The 16,669-nt window shown below is 51.8% G+C and overlaps 7 protein-coding genes across 7 annotated transcripts; 4 read left to right on the top strand and 3 right to left on the bottom strand.

Annotated features, from left to right (window-relative positions):
- Nucleotides 1-166: 166 nt before the first annotated feature.
- On the top strand, nt 167-3,083 carry N7539_009186 (SMP domain-containing protein; the record flags this gene model as incomplete). Its single annotated transcript, XM_056938781.1, has 2 exons — nt 167-636; nt 707-3,083. The coding sequence occupies 2 exons, from the start codon at nt 167-169 to the stop codon at nt 3,081-3,083; spliced, it is 2,847 nt and encodes a 948-aa protein (XP_056786158.1).
- A 694-nt stretch (nt 3,084-3,777) lies between these two features.
- Nucleotides 3,778-7,773, top strand: N7539_009185 (putative cytoskeleton assembly control protein Sla2; the record flags this gene model as incomplete). Its single annotated transcript, XM_056938780.1, has 12 exons — nt 3,778-3,785; nt 3,848-3,894; nt 3,975-3,992; nt 4,091-4,166; nt 4,248-4,405; nt 4,489-4,569; nt 4,632-4,689; nt 4,744-4,928; nt 5,010-6,055; nt 6,122-6,271; nt 6,332-7,546; nt 7,687-7,773. The coding sequence occupies 12 exons, from the start codon at nt 3,778-3,780 to the stop codon at nt 7,771-7,773; spliced, it is 3,129 nt and encodes a 1,042-aa protein (XP_056786157.1).
- A 710-nt stretch (nt 7,774-8,483) lies between these two features.
- Nucleotides 8,484-8,726, bottom strand: N7539_009184 (uncharacterized protein; the record flags this gene model as incomplete). The annotated part of the gene is made up of 1 exon (XM_056938779.1): nt 8,484-8,726. One exon carries the CDS (start codon nt 8,724-8,726, stop codon nt 8,484-8,486), a length of 243 nt encoding a protein of 80 aa, XP_056786156.1.
- Nucleotides 8,727-9,290: 564 nt separating this feature from the next.
- On the top strand, nt 9,291-9,656 carry N7539_009183 (uncharacterized protein; the record flags this gene model as incomplete). Its single annotated transcript, XM_056938778.1, has 2 exons — nt 9,291-9,524; nt 9,555-9,656. The coding sequence occupies 2 exons, from the start codon at nt 9,291-9,293 to the stop codon at nt 9,654-9,656; spliced, it is 336 nt and encodes a 111-aa protein (XP_056786155.1).
- Nucleotides 9,657-10,056: 400 nt separating this feature from the next.
- N7539_009182 (uncharacterized protein) lies at nt 10,057-10,297 on the top strand (the record flags this gene model as incomplete). Its single annotated transcript, XM_056938777.1, has 2 exons — nt 10,057-10,141; nt 10,170-10,297. The coding sequence occupies 2 exons, from the start codon at nt 10,057-10,059 to the stop codon at nt 10,295-10,297; spliced, it is 213 nt and encodes a 70-aa protein (XP_056786154.1).
- Nucleotides 10,298-10,520: 223 nt separating this feature from the next.
- N7539_009181 (uncharacterized protein) lies at nt 10,521-10,757 on the bottom strand (the record flags this gene model as incomplete). The annotated part of the gene is made up of 1 exon (XM_056938776.1): nt 10,521-10,757. The coding sequence occupies one exon, from the start codon at nt 10,755-10,757 to the stop codon at nt 10,521-10,523; it is 237 nt and encodes a 78-aa protein (XP_056786153.1).
- Nucleotides 10,758-11,196: 439 nt separating this feature from the next.
- N7539_009180 (uncharacterized protein) lies at nt 11,197-12,138 on the bottom strand (the record flags this gene model as incomplete). The annotated part of the gene is made up of 2 exons (XM_056938775.1): nt 11,197-11,603; nt 11,661-12,138. 2 exons carry the CDS (start codon nt 12,136-12,138, stop codon nt 11,197-11,199), a joined length of 885 nt encoding a protein of 294 aa, XP_056786152.1.
- Nucleotides 12,139-16,669: the final 4,531 nt, after the last annotated feature.

Raw genomic sequence — 16,669 nt, 5'->3', positions numbered from 1 at the left:
TTCCCAAGCTTCGGTGTCAATTCAGTGTCGTTTTGAATCACTCGTTCAGCCCCTTCGTCTGGCACTGGAGCTGGCCTCTCACTGCCTGTCACCGATCTGCGGTAGTCTGCTTGCTAGAGCTTCTGTTTTTCGAATTATGGACTAGTCTTTTTGACTAACAATACCGATGGGTCCGCTCATCAGCTTCGTCGCCATCTATGTTTTGGGGGGCCTCACCTTCATCCCCCTGGTCCTCTCGATTGCGCTCCTCTATGCTTACTTGACCTTCCCGAGTGTCTCTTCGTCCGCTCGGCTGCATCGGCATGGAGCCGGTGGCCTTCGCCGGCCCGACGATGATGAACACAGCTTGAAGTCAGGCACTGACCACCTCGCCGAGGAGTTTCACCGTGCACACGATTCAGAGGTCGCGACTGGATACTTTGCCGTCTGTCGTGAATATGTACCAGGCGGAGTCAATGGCAAGCCGCCTGAGAGGACGACACCTGCCGGGGAGGTAGTGGCCACTGAAAGCCCCAGTGTTTACCAAACAATGTACAGGAGCTTGTTCGACAGGAAGCAAGCACCGAGCATCGAACCAGCGAAGCTGAACGGGAAGAATGTGAAGCGTGCGCGCAATGTATTCTATATTGTTCTTCGGTATATTTATCCTATCATTCCCCTGCGGGATCGAAAAGCCTAGCTGACATGAAATACCTGGGATCGAAAGACACGGCCACCTCATGCTATACGATGATGCAAATCAAGTCGACGTTCGCTACGTCATTTCACTCGCTCATCACGATGTTACCATTCACAGTGGCGAGGGGGACATTCCGGAAGGCGAGCTCTGGATAAAACGGAACGCGATCTGTCTTTCAAGGCGACTGGATTCGCTTGGAGACTTGGGAGGTCCGACACCGCCCTTCTTCTTATTCTCTGAAAACTTGTCAGAAAAGGAGGATTTCTACCTCGCTTTGCTTCGGAATCAGTCGAAGCTTTGGAACTCAGCGGACCGTCCGCCCAAGCGCCAGGAATTCGACACAAAGCATGTTGTCTCGTTGGTCCAGCGATTGCACTCGTCAGAGGAGCAGATGCAGACCCGATGGATCAATGCGCTCATCGGTCGCCTCTTCCTGGCCTTGTATCGAACGCGCGAGTTGGAACAGTTTATCGGCAGTAAGATCGCTAAAAAGATCTCGCGAGTGAACAAGCCAAACTTCATCAGCAAAATCGGCCTCCAGAAGATCGATATGGGAGAAGGGGCGCCCTTCTTCACCAACCCCCGGCTGAAGGACCTGACCATGGACGGCAGCTGTTGTGTGGAGGCAGATGTGCAATATGCAGGGAATTTCCGCCTGGAAATATCAGTCACCGTGCGTATTGATCTAGGCCAGCGGTTCAAAGCTCGCGAGGTCGATATCGTACTGGCTGTAGTTTTGAAGAAAATGGAAGGTCACATGCTTCTCCGCTTCAAGCCTCCTCCAAGTAACCGGCTTTGGATGTCGTTTGAGAGCATGCCCAAGATCGAGATGGACATCCAGCCCATTGTCAGCTCCAAGCAGATTACTTTTAGCCCCATTCTCCGAGCGATTGAAAGTCGCATCCGAGAAGTGGTCGCCGAGAGTGTTGTTCTGCCGTTTTGGGATGACATACCCTTCATGGATACTCATGGACAGGCGTTCCGTGGTGGCATCTGGCAACGTGAGTCTGATATGAATGCCCCTCCGTTGGAAATACCCGACGAATCAGAAAGTGCACCCGCAACAACACAGGGTCTTCGTGATGCCCCTTCCCTGGAAAGTCTGAAGGTAAAGGACGAGCGCATCATGAGCACGCCTTCACTATCTGAGCAGCAAGCTGGAAGTGGTCGTTTAAAGTCCAGGAAGACACCCAATCCGTCCACCGTTGACTTATCGCACGGCTCAAGCGGTACCTCCACCAGCGTAGAGAAAACGTCAGACAGCCTGCCACTACCCCGAGCCATTCGTTCGCAGACGTTCTCGAATGCTGCGCACCCAATCGTCACAACGGATAACGCCAACAAAGTGTTGACAGAGGTCAAAAGTGGGGACAGAAATAGTGCCACTAGCGCTATGATTGAGATATCCAAGCGCTCTCCACCTACATCACCAAGACGAACTCCCAGCAGTTCTCCACCCTCTCTTGAAATCGCAGTGCCGGAGAATGCCATTCACAGCCGGAGTTCCTCCATTGCAGAGTCGATGGATGGTGTCAGTCTCCACAGCGATCAGGTTATTCAAACTCCTTCGTCTGCGCGCTTCGAGAATACCAATCCACTTGGTATGCGCAGTTTAAGAGGCAACTCCAGTTCTTCACTGGTCAGCGAGAAGTCCCGCCGACGAAGCACGATCGAGACATTAGGCAAGCTGTCAGACGAAAAATCCATCGGCAATGTCGCGATCAGCAACGCTGCTGCTGCTGCTAAAAAGTGGAGCTGGAGTGTTTTCGGCAAAGGAGAGACCAATAATGAGGACACATCACGTTCCTCGGCGAGTAAGTTGGATGTGCCCATCGGCCGAGGGCACCCTCACCCGCTACCAGGGGCGCCTTTGCCACGGCCAGACAAGTTTGCCCTGAAACGGAATTCAGGGACTCTGCCAAAACGTAAACCTGTAGGCATGCAGCCGTCATCGCCTGACAAGCCCACTGCCGAGGTGACCAGACCCGTGCCTCCTCCACCATTACCTCGCAGAAAGACTAGCACCGGCTCCTCTCGACCAGTACCTCCGCCACCTCTCCCTCAGCGAAAGCCTGTCATGCAGCCTGACGATACAAGCGGGTCCATCGACAATCTACTCGTCGTCCAAGCACCGCACGATTCCGCTCCCGATAGTCCTGCCACTGGAGAACTCGACCTAGAAGACACATTGACTGGGTCTTCTCTCATGGGTACAGATGCGCATCTCAATGCCGGAGATTCGAGGCAAGAGTTGCATCATGACCACGAAGATAGTGAGAGTTTCGAGCGTCAACCGCCTTCTCCTCAATCACTTCCCTCAAGCCTTGACTCAAGCAATGCTTCACCCCCGAAAGTCTCAACTCCAGCCCGTCCGATAATGTCGGTGCGTCATACTGGATTGTGATGTATCTTCGCGAAACACTACACGTGACAGACGTTGCGGGATCTGCAAAGCGACTGTACGCCTTGATATGAGCACAGCACAAGTGCTGAGCTCTACGCTCTCATCAGCATCGTCTCTGTTGCTTCAATGGCTGAGGCTCATGTCTTGTATGAAATATCGTGTGAAGCTTACTTCTGCCTAAATACATATCTGTAGCTTTCAGTAGCACAAGCAAACCACTATATCATTCCCCTTATTATTGTGGGTTCAGTTCATCTACCTTGATTTAATAACGAAGCGACAGCTCACCCGATCTAGATGCCAATGGTGAGGATTATGCAATTCAGTATTTTTCCTTTCCTTTCTTGTTTTCGCGAGCAGCGCCTGCGGCCAAATGTTTGGAGGGTTGGCGGGTAAAGGGATGGCCCGGCCTCGGAAGTCTGCCAGGCTTATGCGTCGGCTTATGCGGCGCCAAGACTGACAGGCGCCAACTTTCCCCTAACGTCATTGCGCTCCACGTGCGGTACAAACTGCTCGTTCCTAACCCTTTCAGCTACCCCCCTTTCTCCAATTCTCTCCTCGCAAGTGACAAAGGGTCTTGCATTGGCGATACCCACATTGTGAGGACTCGGGATCTGTCTTTGCATCTCAGAAGCTGTCATTGGGAAGACCCCCCCTGAGCCCGCATCGTGTCCCGCATCGCGCTATTAGCATCATGAGTCGGTAAGCGGGACACCACCCTCCTGATTATATGAAATTTGCAGACTTATCATTTGATTGTGCAGCACCGAGGCCGACCTGGCCATAAATATCCGCAAGGCGACAAGCATTGGTGAGTGACCCTTCCCCCGGCACACCCCGGCCCCGCGACTCAGGAGACAAAGTGCTTGAGCTAACAGGAGCCTGCGACAGAGGAAACCGCGCCCAAACGTACGATTCAAATGAATTCTACTCCGATATGAAGTGGGAGACTCGGGAATTGGAGGGGACACACGGAAAAAGCGACTAATGCTGTGCGATGGTTATAGGGAAGCATGTACGGAGCTGCATTGTGTACACATGGGACCACAAGTCGTCGGCGGCCTTCTGGGCAGGCATGAAAGTGTAGGCTGCATCCTCGACCGCGAGAGCTATGTGATCAGAGCTGCATTCAAAACATTTGCTGACGCGCCTTCGCTCCAACAGGCAGCCTGTGCTCGCCGACGAGGTCCAGACGTTCAAGGCACTCATTACAATCCACAAGGTACTTCAAGAGGGACACCCCATTGTTGTGCGCGAGGCGCAGCAGCATTCAAACTGGATTGATAGCTTGATGCGAGGCGTTGGAGGAGAAGGTGTTCGAGGTATGTTTTGTGTGAGAGGACAGGCGCGGATCCGCGCATGTTCGACTGAGTGCCAACATACAGGTACTGATGAATCTTGTCAGGATATGCGCCATTGATTCGCGAATATGTCTACTTCCTCGAGTCCAAGCTCACCTTCCACCGCAACCACCCCGAGTTCAACGGTATGTCCCGCAACAAACGCCAAGGTTCGAGACTGCAAGGACGTGCGAATTAACCATTCCAGGCCTGTTCGAATACGAGGAGTACATCAGTCTGAAGACTATCAACGATCCAAATGAGGGGTTCGTGATGATCGATATTCTCGCGACAAGAACGTGGAGCTGACAGCGACTTAGATACGAGACGATTACCGACCTCATGACCCTCCAAGATCAGATCGATGGTTTCCAAAAATTGATTTTCTCGCACTTCCAGTCGGGCACGCATAATGAATGTCGAATCTCGGCACTGGTACCTCTTGTTCAGGAGAGTTATGGTATCTACAAATTTATTACGAGCATGCTGAGAGCAATGCACACCAGTATGTCCACCCGTAGACTAATGTTTCCTGATTTTCTCGAAGTATCTCGAGATGGAGACAAGCTAAGATGAAATGTTCCAGCCACCGGAGATGATGAGGCGCTTGAGCCGCTCCGATCCCGCTACGACGCTCAACACCATCGCCTCGTTCGCTTTTACTATGAATGCTCCAACTTACGTTACCTGACGAGTCTTATCACCATCCCTAAGCTACCTCAGGATCCTCCTAGCCTTCTCGGAGAAGAGGAAGACCGTCCAGCCTTGCCCAAACGGCCAACCAAGGAGGTCGAGCGCCTACCTTCACCTCCGCCCAAGGTCGCAGCCGAACCTGAACCGATTAGCGACTTCTGGACCAATGAGGCTAAGCGTCAACAAGAGGAATATGAAGCGGAGCAAGCTCGTCTGCAGCAACAATGGAATGATCAACAAAGGCAACAGATGCTGGCTCAGCAACAAGCCCAGCGTGACTTCGAGGAACAACAGCGTCTGCAGGCTGAACAACAACGTCTGGCGCAGGAGCAGCTGCTTCGAGACCAGTATGCCACGCAAACACAAGGTCGTCTTGCTGAACTAGAGCAGGAAAATCTCAATGCCCGAGCTCAGTACGAGCGTGACCAGCTCATGCTTCAACAATATGACCGTCGGGTTAAGGATTTGGAGGAGCAGATGAACCAGCTGAACGCCAATATGAACATGCAAAACTCGTCTAAGGATGAGCAGATTCGAGCTTTGCAGGAGCAAGTGAACACTTGGCGTACCAAGTACGAAGCTCTGGCTAAGCTATACTCGCAACTTCGACAGGAACATCTGGACCTCTTGCAGACTACCAAGAGTCTGAAGCTCAAGGCTGCCTCTGCGCAGGAAGCCATCGATCGCCGTGAGAAGCTCGAACGAGAGCTGAAGACCAAGAACTTGGAGCTTGCTGACATGATCCGCGAGCGTGACCGCGCTCTCCACGACAGGGACCGGCTGACGGGTACCAACAAGGACGAGATGGAGAAGGTCAAGCGCGAGCTTCGTATGGCTCTTGAGCGCGCTGAAAATGCAGAGCGGTCCAAGGGCAATGAGATCTCCGCTATGCTTTCTAAATACAATCGCGAGATGGCTGATCTGGAGGAGGCTCTCCGTGTAAGTGATGCCTGATTGGAACGAGTGACAACCATGCTGCAGAAAAGCTGACTGACCCACTTATAGAACAAGACTCGAGCTCTGGAGGACTTCTCCAGCCGCAATAACGAGCGATCTGGGGACCACGATTTGGCCCTCCGCGAGAAGGATGAAGAAATCGAGGTGTACAAGTCCGGCATGGAACAGGCTTTGATGGAGCTGGAAGAGCTGAAGCTTGTGAGTCGAAGCATCCCAGAGGTTTTTTCTCGATACAACTAACCCATCATCTCCATATAGAGTCAAGGTGATGTCGATCACGCGTTGGATAGTCAGATCGACACGGTCCTCCACGGGACTGTCGCCAAAATCAACGACATCATTGATTCAGTGCTTCAGACTGGTGTGCAGCGTGTCGATGATGCCTTGTACGAGCTGGACTCTTCCATGCAGGCCGGCAACCAGAATGCTTCGCCCCCTTACGTCCTCTCGCAAATCGAGAAGGCCTCTGCTTCCGCTACGGAATTCTCAACTGCCTTCAACAACTTCATTGCCGATGGGCCCAATAGTCCTCACGCAGAGATTATCCGTACTGTTTCAGTTTTCTCTGGCTCTATTGCTGATACGTTGAGCAACACGAAAGGTCTGTCGCGATTCGCTAACGATGACAAGAGCTCCGATCAGCTGTTCAATGCGGCGCGAAAGTCTGCTCAGGCTACCGTGCGCTTCTTCCGAGGATTGCAATCCTTCCGACTTGAAGGCATGGAGGCTCTGCAAAAGACCGACGTGGTCATCAACAACAACTTGGAGGTCCAGCGCGATTTGCAGGCTCTTTCCAAGATGGTGGAGGCTTTCCAGCCCAAGAGCAGCAAGATCGCTACCAACGGTGACTTGGGCGACTTGGTCGACCAGGAGCTGCTCAAGGCTGCTGACGCGATTGATGCCGCTGCGCAGCGTCTGGCCAAGCTGAAGAACAAGCCTCGCGATGGCTATTCTACCTATGAGCTGCGCATCAATGATGCCATTCTCGCCGCCGCCATCGCGGTGACCAACGCTATTGCCGAGCTTATCAAGGCCGCCACTGAATCTCAACAGGAGATTGTACGTGAAGGACGCGGCAGCTCAACACGTACCGCATTCTACAAGAAGAACAACCGTTGGACGGAGGGTTTGATTTCCGCCGCCAAGGCGGTCGCGTCTTCGACAAACACCCTGATCGAGACGGCCGATGGTGTGATCTCCGGCCGCAAGACCCCCGAACAGCTCATTGTGGCTTCCAACGATGTTGCTGCTAGCACCGCACAGCTTGTGGCCGCTAGCCGTGTCAAGGCCACTTTCATGAGCAAGACCCAGGATCGCTTGGAGGGTGCAAGCAAGGCCGTTGGTGCGGCCTGCCGTGCCTTGGTACGACAAGTGCAGGACATTATCAAGGAGAAGCACAGCGGCGATGCCGAGGCCGAGGACTACGCCAAGTTGAGCTCGCACGAGTTCAAGGTTCGCGAGATGGAGCAGCAGGTATGTCATTTTCTAATCAGTCTGCCGGTCATCCCCATATATCCCTTTCCCTCACCCACGGACACGACGCGATTCAAGCCTTGTTTGGTCAAGATGGCAGTCCAGCTAATCTTTTTTCTCTTGTGTTCAACGTCACCTAGGTCGAAATTCTCCAGCTCGAGAATAGCCTTGCTCGCGCTCGCACACGACTTGGCGAGATGCGCAAGATTTCCTACCAGGAGGAGTAGTCACTTTCCACACTTCTGGGGCTAGTCTTCCTGGTCCTCCTTAAATAATTGATTCCCTTCTGGCGTGTGGTCATCCCGGTGACTTTGCACTTGCCGAGAACGCATCTTCTGAGCGGGTCTTGCTAGTATCTTCTGTCTGGATGCTTTTTTTTTCAGTATCGCTCGAGTTGTTAGTGTATTTCTTCTGTTCTATTCATCAGCGGAATGTACGCAATTTTACACCAAGTGAGACTTGTCTCTCCGCGGCTAGCAGAGTCCTTATGATGACGAGTGTTCCGCCACTAAGTCGTGAAACACGTACTCGGATTCATTGAATGAAGTCTTACTTCACCTACGCAAAAGCCAGGTCTTAGAACTCCGCGGTCTTGGTGATACCATCCTCAGAGGCGGGGGACTCGGTAGGTAAACCCGCCACCGCTAAGGAGGGATCCGATCGCGTAGCCAAGACTTTATGCTGTCATAATAGGAACGGAAACCTCGCGATAGGAAAAGAGTTCGTGATGTAGGTTCGAGGACAGGGAAACCCCGCCCCAAGACAACCGTCGGGACGGGACATGATGAGCTCGAGAAATCATGGCGCTCCGGAAGTGAATCCTATCTCGATTCTCCGACGGCGCGCCACGGGGAACGAAGCGGGTCGGAGTTCTATCGCTTGAGGTACAGCAGGCAAGAGAGGTCGGGTATGACTGTATTTGTACTGATGAGAGTACTCATTTGATCGAGTTCTCCGTCTTGACGGAATCCAGAACCGCGAGCGACTGGACTAGTTGCGGGGAATTCTCGGCCGGTGCTGAACGGTCTGAGCTTGAAAAGTGCCAGATAGGGTTGTCACTGTAGTTTGTAGTTTGTAGTTCAGCCGCACTTGCGCGCTCCCGAGACATGGTGATCTGGATTGAGTAGGGCTGGGTGGGGGTTGAAATCGCACTGTCTGCACCATGTTGACCCATCACCATGTTGACCCATCACCATGTTGACCCATCACCCAAGATGTGATTGATCCATTCGAGGTCGACCCATCCGATTCACCTTGGAGCAGGAAGCACGAGCCGACCTGGACGGAGTCGAGAAAAAGGCCTTCAATCCAGTCCACTAACCCGCCGAGCCCAGAACTCCCCAGGGCGCTCTGCCGACGAATACATGGAAGACGCAACAAACATCCATCGAAAGCCCTGAGACCCTCCGTCGCACGGTGCAACGCATGCCGAGAGACGCGGCATGGCCAGACTCGGTCGGTCTCGCCTACTGCCTCGCGCAGACCTCGTGCCCCCGGCTCGATTCCACGACAGCTTCACCCCTCGTCGCAATCCCCGGCCCTCCGTCCGACTGTGTTCCTCGTGTTGTGGAGCCCGATCGACTTTCTTTGTTTCCTCGCAGGCAGATGACCTCTTCCTCCTCCTCCTCCTCCTCCGACATATCGCCCAGTCGCAAGGGTTTCTTTCCCGCGCTGCTTTGGAGAGATCAAAGCCCTGTTCGCGTGTCGGACGGCGTGAGGTGGATTCTGGTGGCTGGCTTGGCGCATGAACCTTGTCTTGGGTCGTCTCCACTCGAGTCGCCTGCGGAGTCGACCCGCACAGCTGCAGGCTGCAGGCTGCAGTGGTGGTCCTGATCGCGTGGATCCCGCCGATCGGGGGGCCGCCTTGGCGTCAACGTCAAAGAAATCACCTTTGCCTCGTGCGACGCCACCGGACTTTTTGGGCAAGGGCGTGTCCTCTGTCCACTGGGTCGTCCGGATCGCTCACGGGGTATACTGGGTGTGTTTTTCTTTGTCCCTCCCCCTTCAGGATTCTGTTCGAGTCGCGTTTCGGGCGGTGGAGGACTCGTTCCGATGGACGGGGCTGGACGGGAGTGGATCCACTGGCCCGGTCTATCGACACGAGGAATGATATGTGGTGATTGGCGTGCGGTTGAGATCGGTACTGCCGGGGGGTTTACTAGGAGGTACTTTTGGGTATCGTTCCTCTCTCTTCTTCTGGGCCATAGTCTTTTGAGTAGTATTGTGCATGAGTCGCAGTTTCATCGCGGGTCCATATTGAGGCTTCAATTCAGTGGTGACACTATGAAATTCCACAAAACCGCTCTATCTCGAGACAAGGAGGGCCATTGACGGCCAGTGCCGCGTGCGGCTCCGAAATCCCCTCTCTTTCCCGCGTCAGTTGACTGGATTCGATCAGACGATGTCTTGTCAAGCACATGCTCCCCAGTCTGAGTGGGTCCCGTGCCATTCGGCAAGGAATCGCTCTCGCGGAACAGGATGGGTCAAGGGCTCCAACACTCAGATCCAGAATGTCTTCTCGTGGACACTCTGCTCCGTGGCAGCGATCTAGATGGCAGTCGACTTTGTGGACTGACCGCGACATGATCGACGAAGGTGAGCAGGTGGTCCTCATCGCTTACAGACCCCAGCTGGGCCCACATGGAAACTTCGAACGAGGATTGCCTTGTCCTGGCGTCAGCGACTTCCACGGGCATCGGTTTCACACTGGGGGTTCCAGAGCATGAAGACTCACTATACCGCGAAAGGTAATTCAACGGCTTGTGCCGATCCCCCTGAAGAAGAAGATGCTGTTTGGAGAATCCTCGCAAGGTACATGCCACGCTGAGCAGCAACTGTGCCAAAAGGAAGCGACGAGAACCTCTTCCAACGTAGATCAATGAAGTAGTTCCACATAGTGGTATCGCCTGTCTTCTTGAATCAATTGGTCTGGTTCACGTCTTTGGAAATGAACGTCCAGGGTCATCTTTTGCCTTCACAACCGCTCCCGAATGGTCTCGACTTCATCGAAAAGGCCAGGCTTGTTCATCTCCATCAGAATCCTGTAATCATTTGGCCGTTGAGCCGGGTCGAGCTCAGCATCTTGCTGAATGTTGTCCTGTTTGCGGACCGTCGAGCTCCCGAAGGGTGGTGATCGGACGGGATCCAAAGTGCAGGGGGAACGACCGTTGCGTAGAGCGGCTGCATGGGCGTACTCCCTGGGCATGATCATCTTGTTGGGGAGTCGTGAAGAGGCGCGGGGTTGGGAGGGCCACGGAGAGTCTTAATAAAAGGTACGGTGTTCATTGAATCCTAATCATAATAAAAGTAGCTAATGAAAGGCGGACAGACACATCGGCGGCATCTCCCTTCAGGAAAATAAAAATGTCGTTCGGTTCCAAGCCACCGGTCTTCAACTGCCTTGTCCGCCAATGCACGGTCATGTTGCTCACCCAACTACACCGATACAAGGATGACATCGACCCGGAATAGGAATGACATGGGAACGGGTGTGGGTATGGTCAGCTGGCAAGCAGTGGATCATCGAGCAACCACTGCGAGACTGATTTGTTGAATCCGATCACACATAGCATGTTCTGAGTCCCAAAGACTGCATCCAAATCTAGATGCTCTCGTCGAATGTCAAGTTGGATGGGACTTGTCGCAGACCATTAGACAGCAAGTGTGTTGGTATTAGCGGCCATAGGCTCGGCCCCAGGAACTGTGGGCGAAAGTCGAAGCATTCGTGCAAAGTTGGCGACTTCCTGACCAGTTACGGAAGGACATGTCGGGCAGTGACTGAAATTTGCCGGCCAAAGGTTCCTGGCATCTCTAATCCAGAAGTTCCATCCGCACATCATAATGTACAGGCTAGGAACCGGCAGTCGGAAGAGGCGAGTTGCAACAAAGAAGACGAAGAAACGAAGGTTCGTCTGCATACCGTGCGTATCTCGTAGATAATTGAAAGCTTGAGCGATAAGCTCAAACTGGGGACGGTGTGGAGAAACGATCCAAAAGCGACTGACGTACGCAGATCTCATCGTCTGGGGCCGGTTGAATAAGGCAGGTCCACAGAAAGCTAAGTCATATCAGTAACTCGCACCTGTGAAACCCTTAGCAATCAGTCATTACTTACCGCGAAATGCCATGAAGGAGTTGACTGGTCGGAGGTGCCAGTTAAAATCGAGTTCCCAGGGTTGCAAATCGGCGTGATTGACATTAAGATTGTTCACGTATTCTTGGAACGCCCAGTTTTGTCCGAGATCGTCAAACTCGGGAACCACTGGTGGAGTTGGATCGACGAGCAGGTTAGTCAGTGAATCGTATTGGCGCATCACGTCATTAATGATGGTGTATCTCAGTCCATCTCGGATAGGTCTTTCCTCGATAATCGCAAGATCCTCATCTGGAAAGTTGGTCATAGCCAGAACGGCAAACGCATGGGCGCTGGAACCTTTCGGGTAGAAGTGCCATAACGTAAATGCATCGCTCTCATGCGAATGATTCATGAAGACGAGCAGCTTGAGGTCGATTTCCGCTAAGGTATGATGGCCATGGGGAGGAGAAGGATCGGTTGGGAAAGTTGTGACAACCAAGGCCTCGGTCTCAGCCATAGTGGGCTGAAGGCCAACAGTGGCTTCCTGGGTATGAGTCAATAGAAAAGTCAATTTGTGCTTTGAGTAGCTTGAGTAATGAGAAACGTTCGGTTGAGAGAAAAAGTAAAAGTTGGGGGGAGAGAGCAGGGACAGAGGTATTTATGCTGCCACGGGTGTGGGTCCAGGGTCCTTTGTTTGTCTAAACCGCGAATGGCAGAAATTCTTTTTTCTTCTGTCCAGGCACGGCGCCTGTAGAAGATGGTAGAGGGAGCAAACAATTTGCATGGCTGCCTTGGCGACTGTGTGTGTAAACAGTGGCAGAATCACATGGAGGCATGCCTGGGCGCCTCTGGGGAGAGGGACGGCGGGGGGGGGGCATTCACGATGGGAGGGGGACGGGGAAGGCAGAAAAGGCTTTAGTCGGTGGAAAACTGTATGGGAGTCAACGATGTCTTTTGCACGGCTTTTATCCTACCTGAGCACATGATAAAAGTTCGGAGCTTATCGATTTGTCTGGTCCATTTGCGCCTTTTGGTCCTGCGTGGGATTTCAATTGAGGGCCGAATGGTTCATTACTCGCCGTCAGCTATGGATCCGCCCCACATGTATCAGAATGTAGGGCTTCCGGTTGCAATGAGTGAAGCAGTGTTGGAATTGGAACTCGGGAAGCTTGTTGGAATCGGAATCGTAGAGATTCGTCATGCATGGAATCGAGTGAGCGAGCGAGCCCCCGGAAAGTGGAAGTTTGGAAACGCTGTTGCAAAGGTTGTGCTCAGGAATTCACTGTTTGGAAGGATCCGACTTCCCACAATGGTTTCCCTTCGTTTCTCAAAATCGGAGGAGGCATATCTCAAATCGTGCTTGAAAGGCATTCGACGCCTGCCATGCCTTTCCGTAAATGTGTGGTAAAAATGGCGATGAGAAAAATGTCAATGTATACGCAGAAGCAAGCTTCCGGAGCATCGGCATCTTGTTCGAAGTCGGCGAGATTTCTCGGTGCAACTGCCTCTGGCTATTAGCATGATATTCACAGTCCCAAAATAGTAGTTGGAATCCATATATGATAGTTGTAAATCCCTCAGAAAATTCCAATGTAATGACAGAGCTCTGATTGAGGGAAATTTTCCAATTTTTGGCGAGTCTGTCCAATGCAGGGCTCACCCAGAAACGGACACTGGTAGTCGAGCTAATCTTTCAGGATTGATGATTTTTCCGGCGAGGCCTTTCTGTAGTTTTTCAATGGGACAATGTAAGCTTTCAGGGCAAATTGCCTGGAGAGCCCTCGAACTGTATAGTCAAACAGCGGGTTTCGGATCTGGTATTGAACACTCGGCCGGTCTTATGTGACTGATGTAAATCGCGCTTCGAGGCCATCTGGACATGTTTTAATCAGACATGAAGACTCGGGTCTGCAGATCTTTGTCAGTATCGCTGCGTGTTTCAAGGTGCCGAGGAAAAGCCTCGGTAGCGATGACGAATTTTCGAGTCAAATGCATTCCACAGAGAACACTGGACGCCGGCGTCGTGTCCGAGGGGAAGAATGCACGTGAAGAGTAATTACGAATTGAGAAAATTGAGACAATTGTGAAAACAGATCACATGAGAAGAAGGAACTGATTCAATTCAGAAACAGAAGTATAGATATACCAATGGAGAAACAGAGAAGATAAATATGGTTGAAGAGCAGAGATCCAGATCTTGGAACTGAGAAAGCATGGCAGGGAGGAGGGATGACGCGTATGTGGTAGAAAGGTAAAATGATAACCTCTCTTGAAGCAGAGAAGATGGCGAATGAGATAATGAGGGAAAGGGGGCAGAAGAAGAGAAATATGAAGAAGGAGAAGAATGGAAAGAGAAAAGTAGGGATTTAAATATGGGCTCACGTCCCGGAGTTAGGGTATACCTAGTGGCGTGATCACGCGTGCTATATAAAACAAATGCTTTCATCTGACGATGAGGTGGGATCGAAGCAACCGGCAAGGTCAGCGTTTCGGCGGCGGTGGAAGTCCTCAAACCCCAAGGAGAAGTAATTGCATGCGATGACGACGGAGAGGTGAGATGGTAAGCAATCTGATTTGATCAGGTAGGGAGGACATGAACTGATGAAGAGGTTAGGGTGAGATGAAGTTGAAATGTAAGGGAGGTGAGATTGATGTGATGCTAATGATGAGGTGACCCAGATGTGAGGTGGAGAAGAAGCAGATTGAGAAGTCGAGAACATGGTGGATGTTTTTTGAATTGAGAAGCGGAGGATTGACCGAAGCCCGGGTATTGGTGTAGTACAGGATCGGACAGACCAACCAGTAAAATATAGCAAACGAGCCGTGCTATGCAGGCCTGACTTATGAGTGAGAAAGGACGACCCAAATTGGAAGCTCCAAAACCCGAAGAAGCGGATTTGAAGATGGAGTAATAAATTCGGGTGAATGACGAATTTCGAGAAAGCGAATCCTGTCGGTGGGCAGCAAATTAGTGTTGAACGTCTGGGGGCGTGCTGACAGAGGTGGCTGAGAATTCTGCGCTCAGTAGGAGGCACTGCATCATTGCAAGCGAGCCCCGGGGTACGGGCCATTGCGAAGGATCTTGTCATTTTGACAGATGATCGTATTCGGCGTTTCAATTCACAAAGAAAGCAGCATATGGCTCAATTGCCTCCAATGGTCGATAGTATACTCGCATCAACTCGTCAGACCGGTTTTGAAAACGAGCATTCAGCATCAATGATGTCGGTGTAGATCTCGCCAATGTCGGCGTAATATCCAGTTTGGCCTTTCTTGGGCCCTTGCCTTGAGCTTTCTCCGGGCTAGCCTCCGAGTTGGACCAAGCGGCCTCAATAGCAAACTGCCGAGAAGTTCCGTTGTGTTCTAGTAGATCCCTTTTCGCTCATACTAGTCGAGAGGCAGCAGACTTTCCCGAGGAACCAAAGTACGGCTAAAATTAGGTGCTGGAATCAGAGGAAGCATCATGATCTCGCACGACCAATGGACCTCCAAATCATGATTTAGCATGGCCCTATCCTTTCCTTCCTGTTCGTTGCAGCGTAAAGTTCCACTGCACATAACTTGAGTGCCCTGATGTTCCGTGGGCGCCTTCACTCAGCCGTGGCATGGGACTTAGTTCGAGTATGGATACACTTGAAGGAACCCACATTCAAACAAGCCTCCATGATTTGAACCAGCTGGTTCGAAGTAACAAGCAGCAGCAGACCGCATCGACTTTGTTGAGTCACCAGTTATGGAAGGTATCAGACTCGTCGCATCCCAAAGTTTGAGTCGTTTTTTCTCGTCCCGTTCACCTGGAAGGCTCGGCAGAAATTCCGCAGATATACTTGCTGAGTGATGCCTGCACCAGCCGACATAGGTCATCATTATGCTTCTGAGGGGGTATTTCATAGCGAGGTGGCTGAGGCCGATCATAATGGATCGCTATCTCGGTCAGTTCTTCAAACCGAAGCACCTGAGTGGCTCATCACCCGAGCTGATGAAATTTTGCTGCGGGCTATCACAAGTGCATGCAATGCAGACAAAAGATCTGCGATAGACTTCCGTATAGCGAATCTCAGACTGCCGGGTCGGTGAAGGGGACACTCAAAAGTCGAGAGTTGCATTTGAAGTTGGACCATCTCGGGGACAGCTTGGTTGCAACAAGAGAATTTCATGCAAAATTAGGGCTCTCGGTGCTCTTTAGGTAGCACAAATATGGAATGTTCTCCTCAGTCATCACTCTCATGTGGACAAGCAACCATTGTGGCTTGTTAGGAGCTCCAAGGATGATTGTAAAAAGTATCCCGGTATTCAAATTCGTGATGACATCACTCAGGGTCATGACTTGATACAGTATCATGGACGAGACCACCGCGCGCTTGATCACGTTAGGACCTACCTCCACTTACTACCGGTACTGCTTCAAGCACATACCGAAGCAAAGTGGATCGGCGTGATCCATATTCATTTTCCGCCGTCCTAACGCCGAGCGTAGGTGAGCGTTGATGGAATGGCACCCAGCTGCAATGCAAGAGAGTATTTTCAGGCGCAAAGCTCAGCGTGGTGTCACTCTAGAGCCGCAATGTTGCGCAACCCTTGAGTCGACAAGTCGCCGCTCTTTCCGACAATGCCTGGTTTTGCTATATCAAAGCTTCACGAAATTGGTTGACTTGCTGAGTTTCGCATTCTTGGTCGTTGGCCCCGGAAGTCAACCCCGGAACGGGCTTCTCTTGTGATGATTCGCAGGCGCTTGGGAGCAACGAGCTCGAAGCTAAACTTGCCATGGCAGTTTTGATACATATGAGATCATTTATGTCAATCTATGCTTTGATGGTGGAAGCCAAGCTCTTGAAGCAAAGTCTGACAACTACCTAGGTAGTACTGGTATGCAGCATTAGATCATTTGACCACGTGTTGGCACAGGGTCCCGTAGTAATTCTGGTCGAAAAGTCTCGCGACTTTAGTACAGGTCGAGAGCCGCACCACTTCAATTCAGAGCCCGTTCAAGACTGCTGACATGAAAATGTCCTCAGGAAAGATTGGCAGTTGACAGATTTTGCATGATA

This window comes from Penicillium diatomitis (genome assembly GCF_028827545.1).
Source record: "Penicillium diatomitis strain IBT 30728 chromosome Unknown utg000015l_segment0_segment0, whole genome shotgun sequence".
Classification (NCBI taxonomy): domain Eukaryota; kingdom Fungi; phylum Ascomycota; class Eurotiomycetes; order Eurotiales; family Aspergillaceae; genus Penicillium; species Penicillium diatomitis.
The sequence above is the reverse complement of the archived record's forward strand: the minus strand, read 5'-3'. Positions and strand labels throughout refer to the sequence as shown.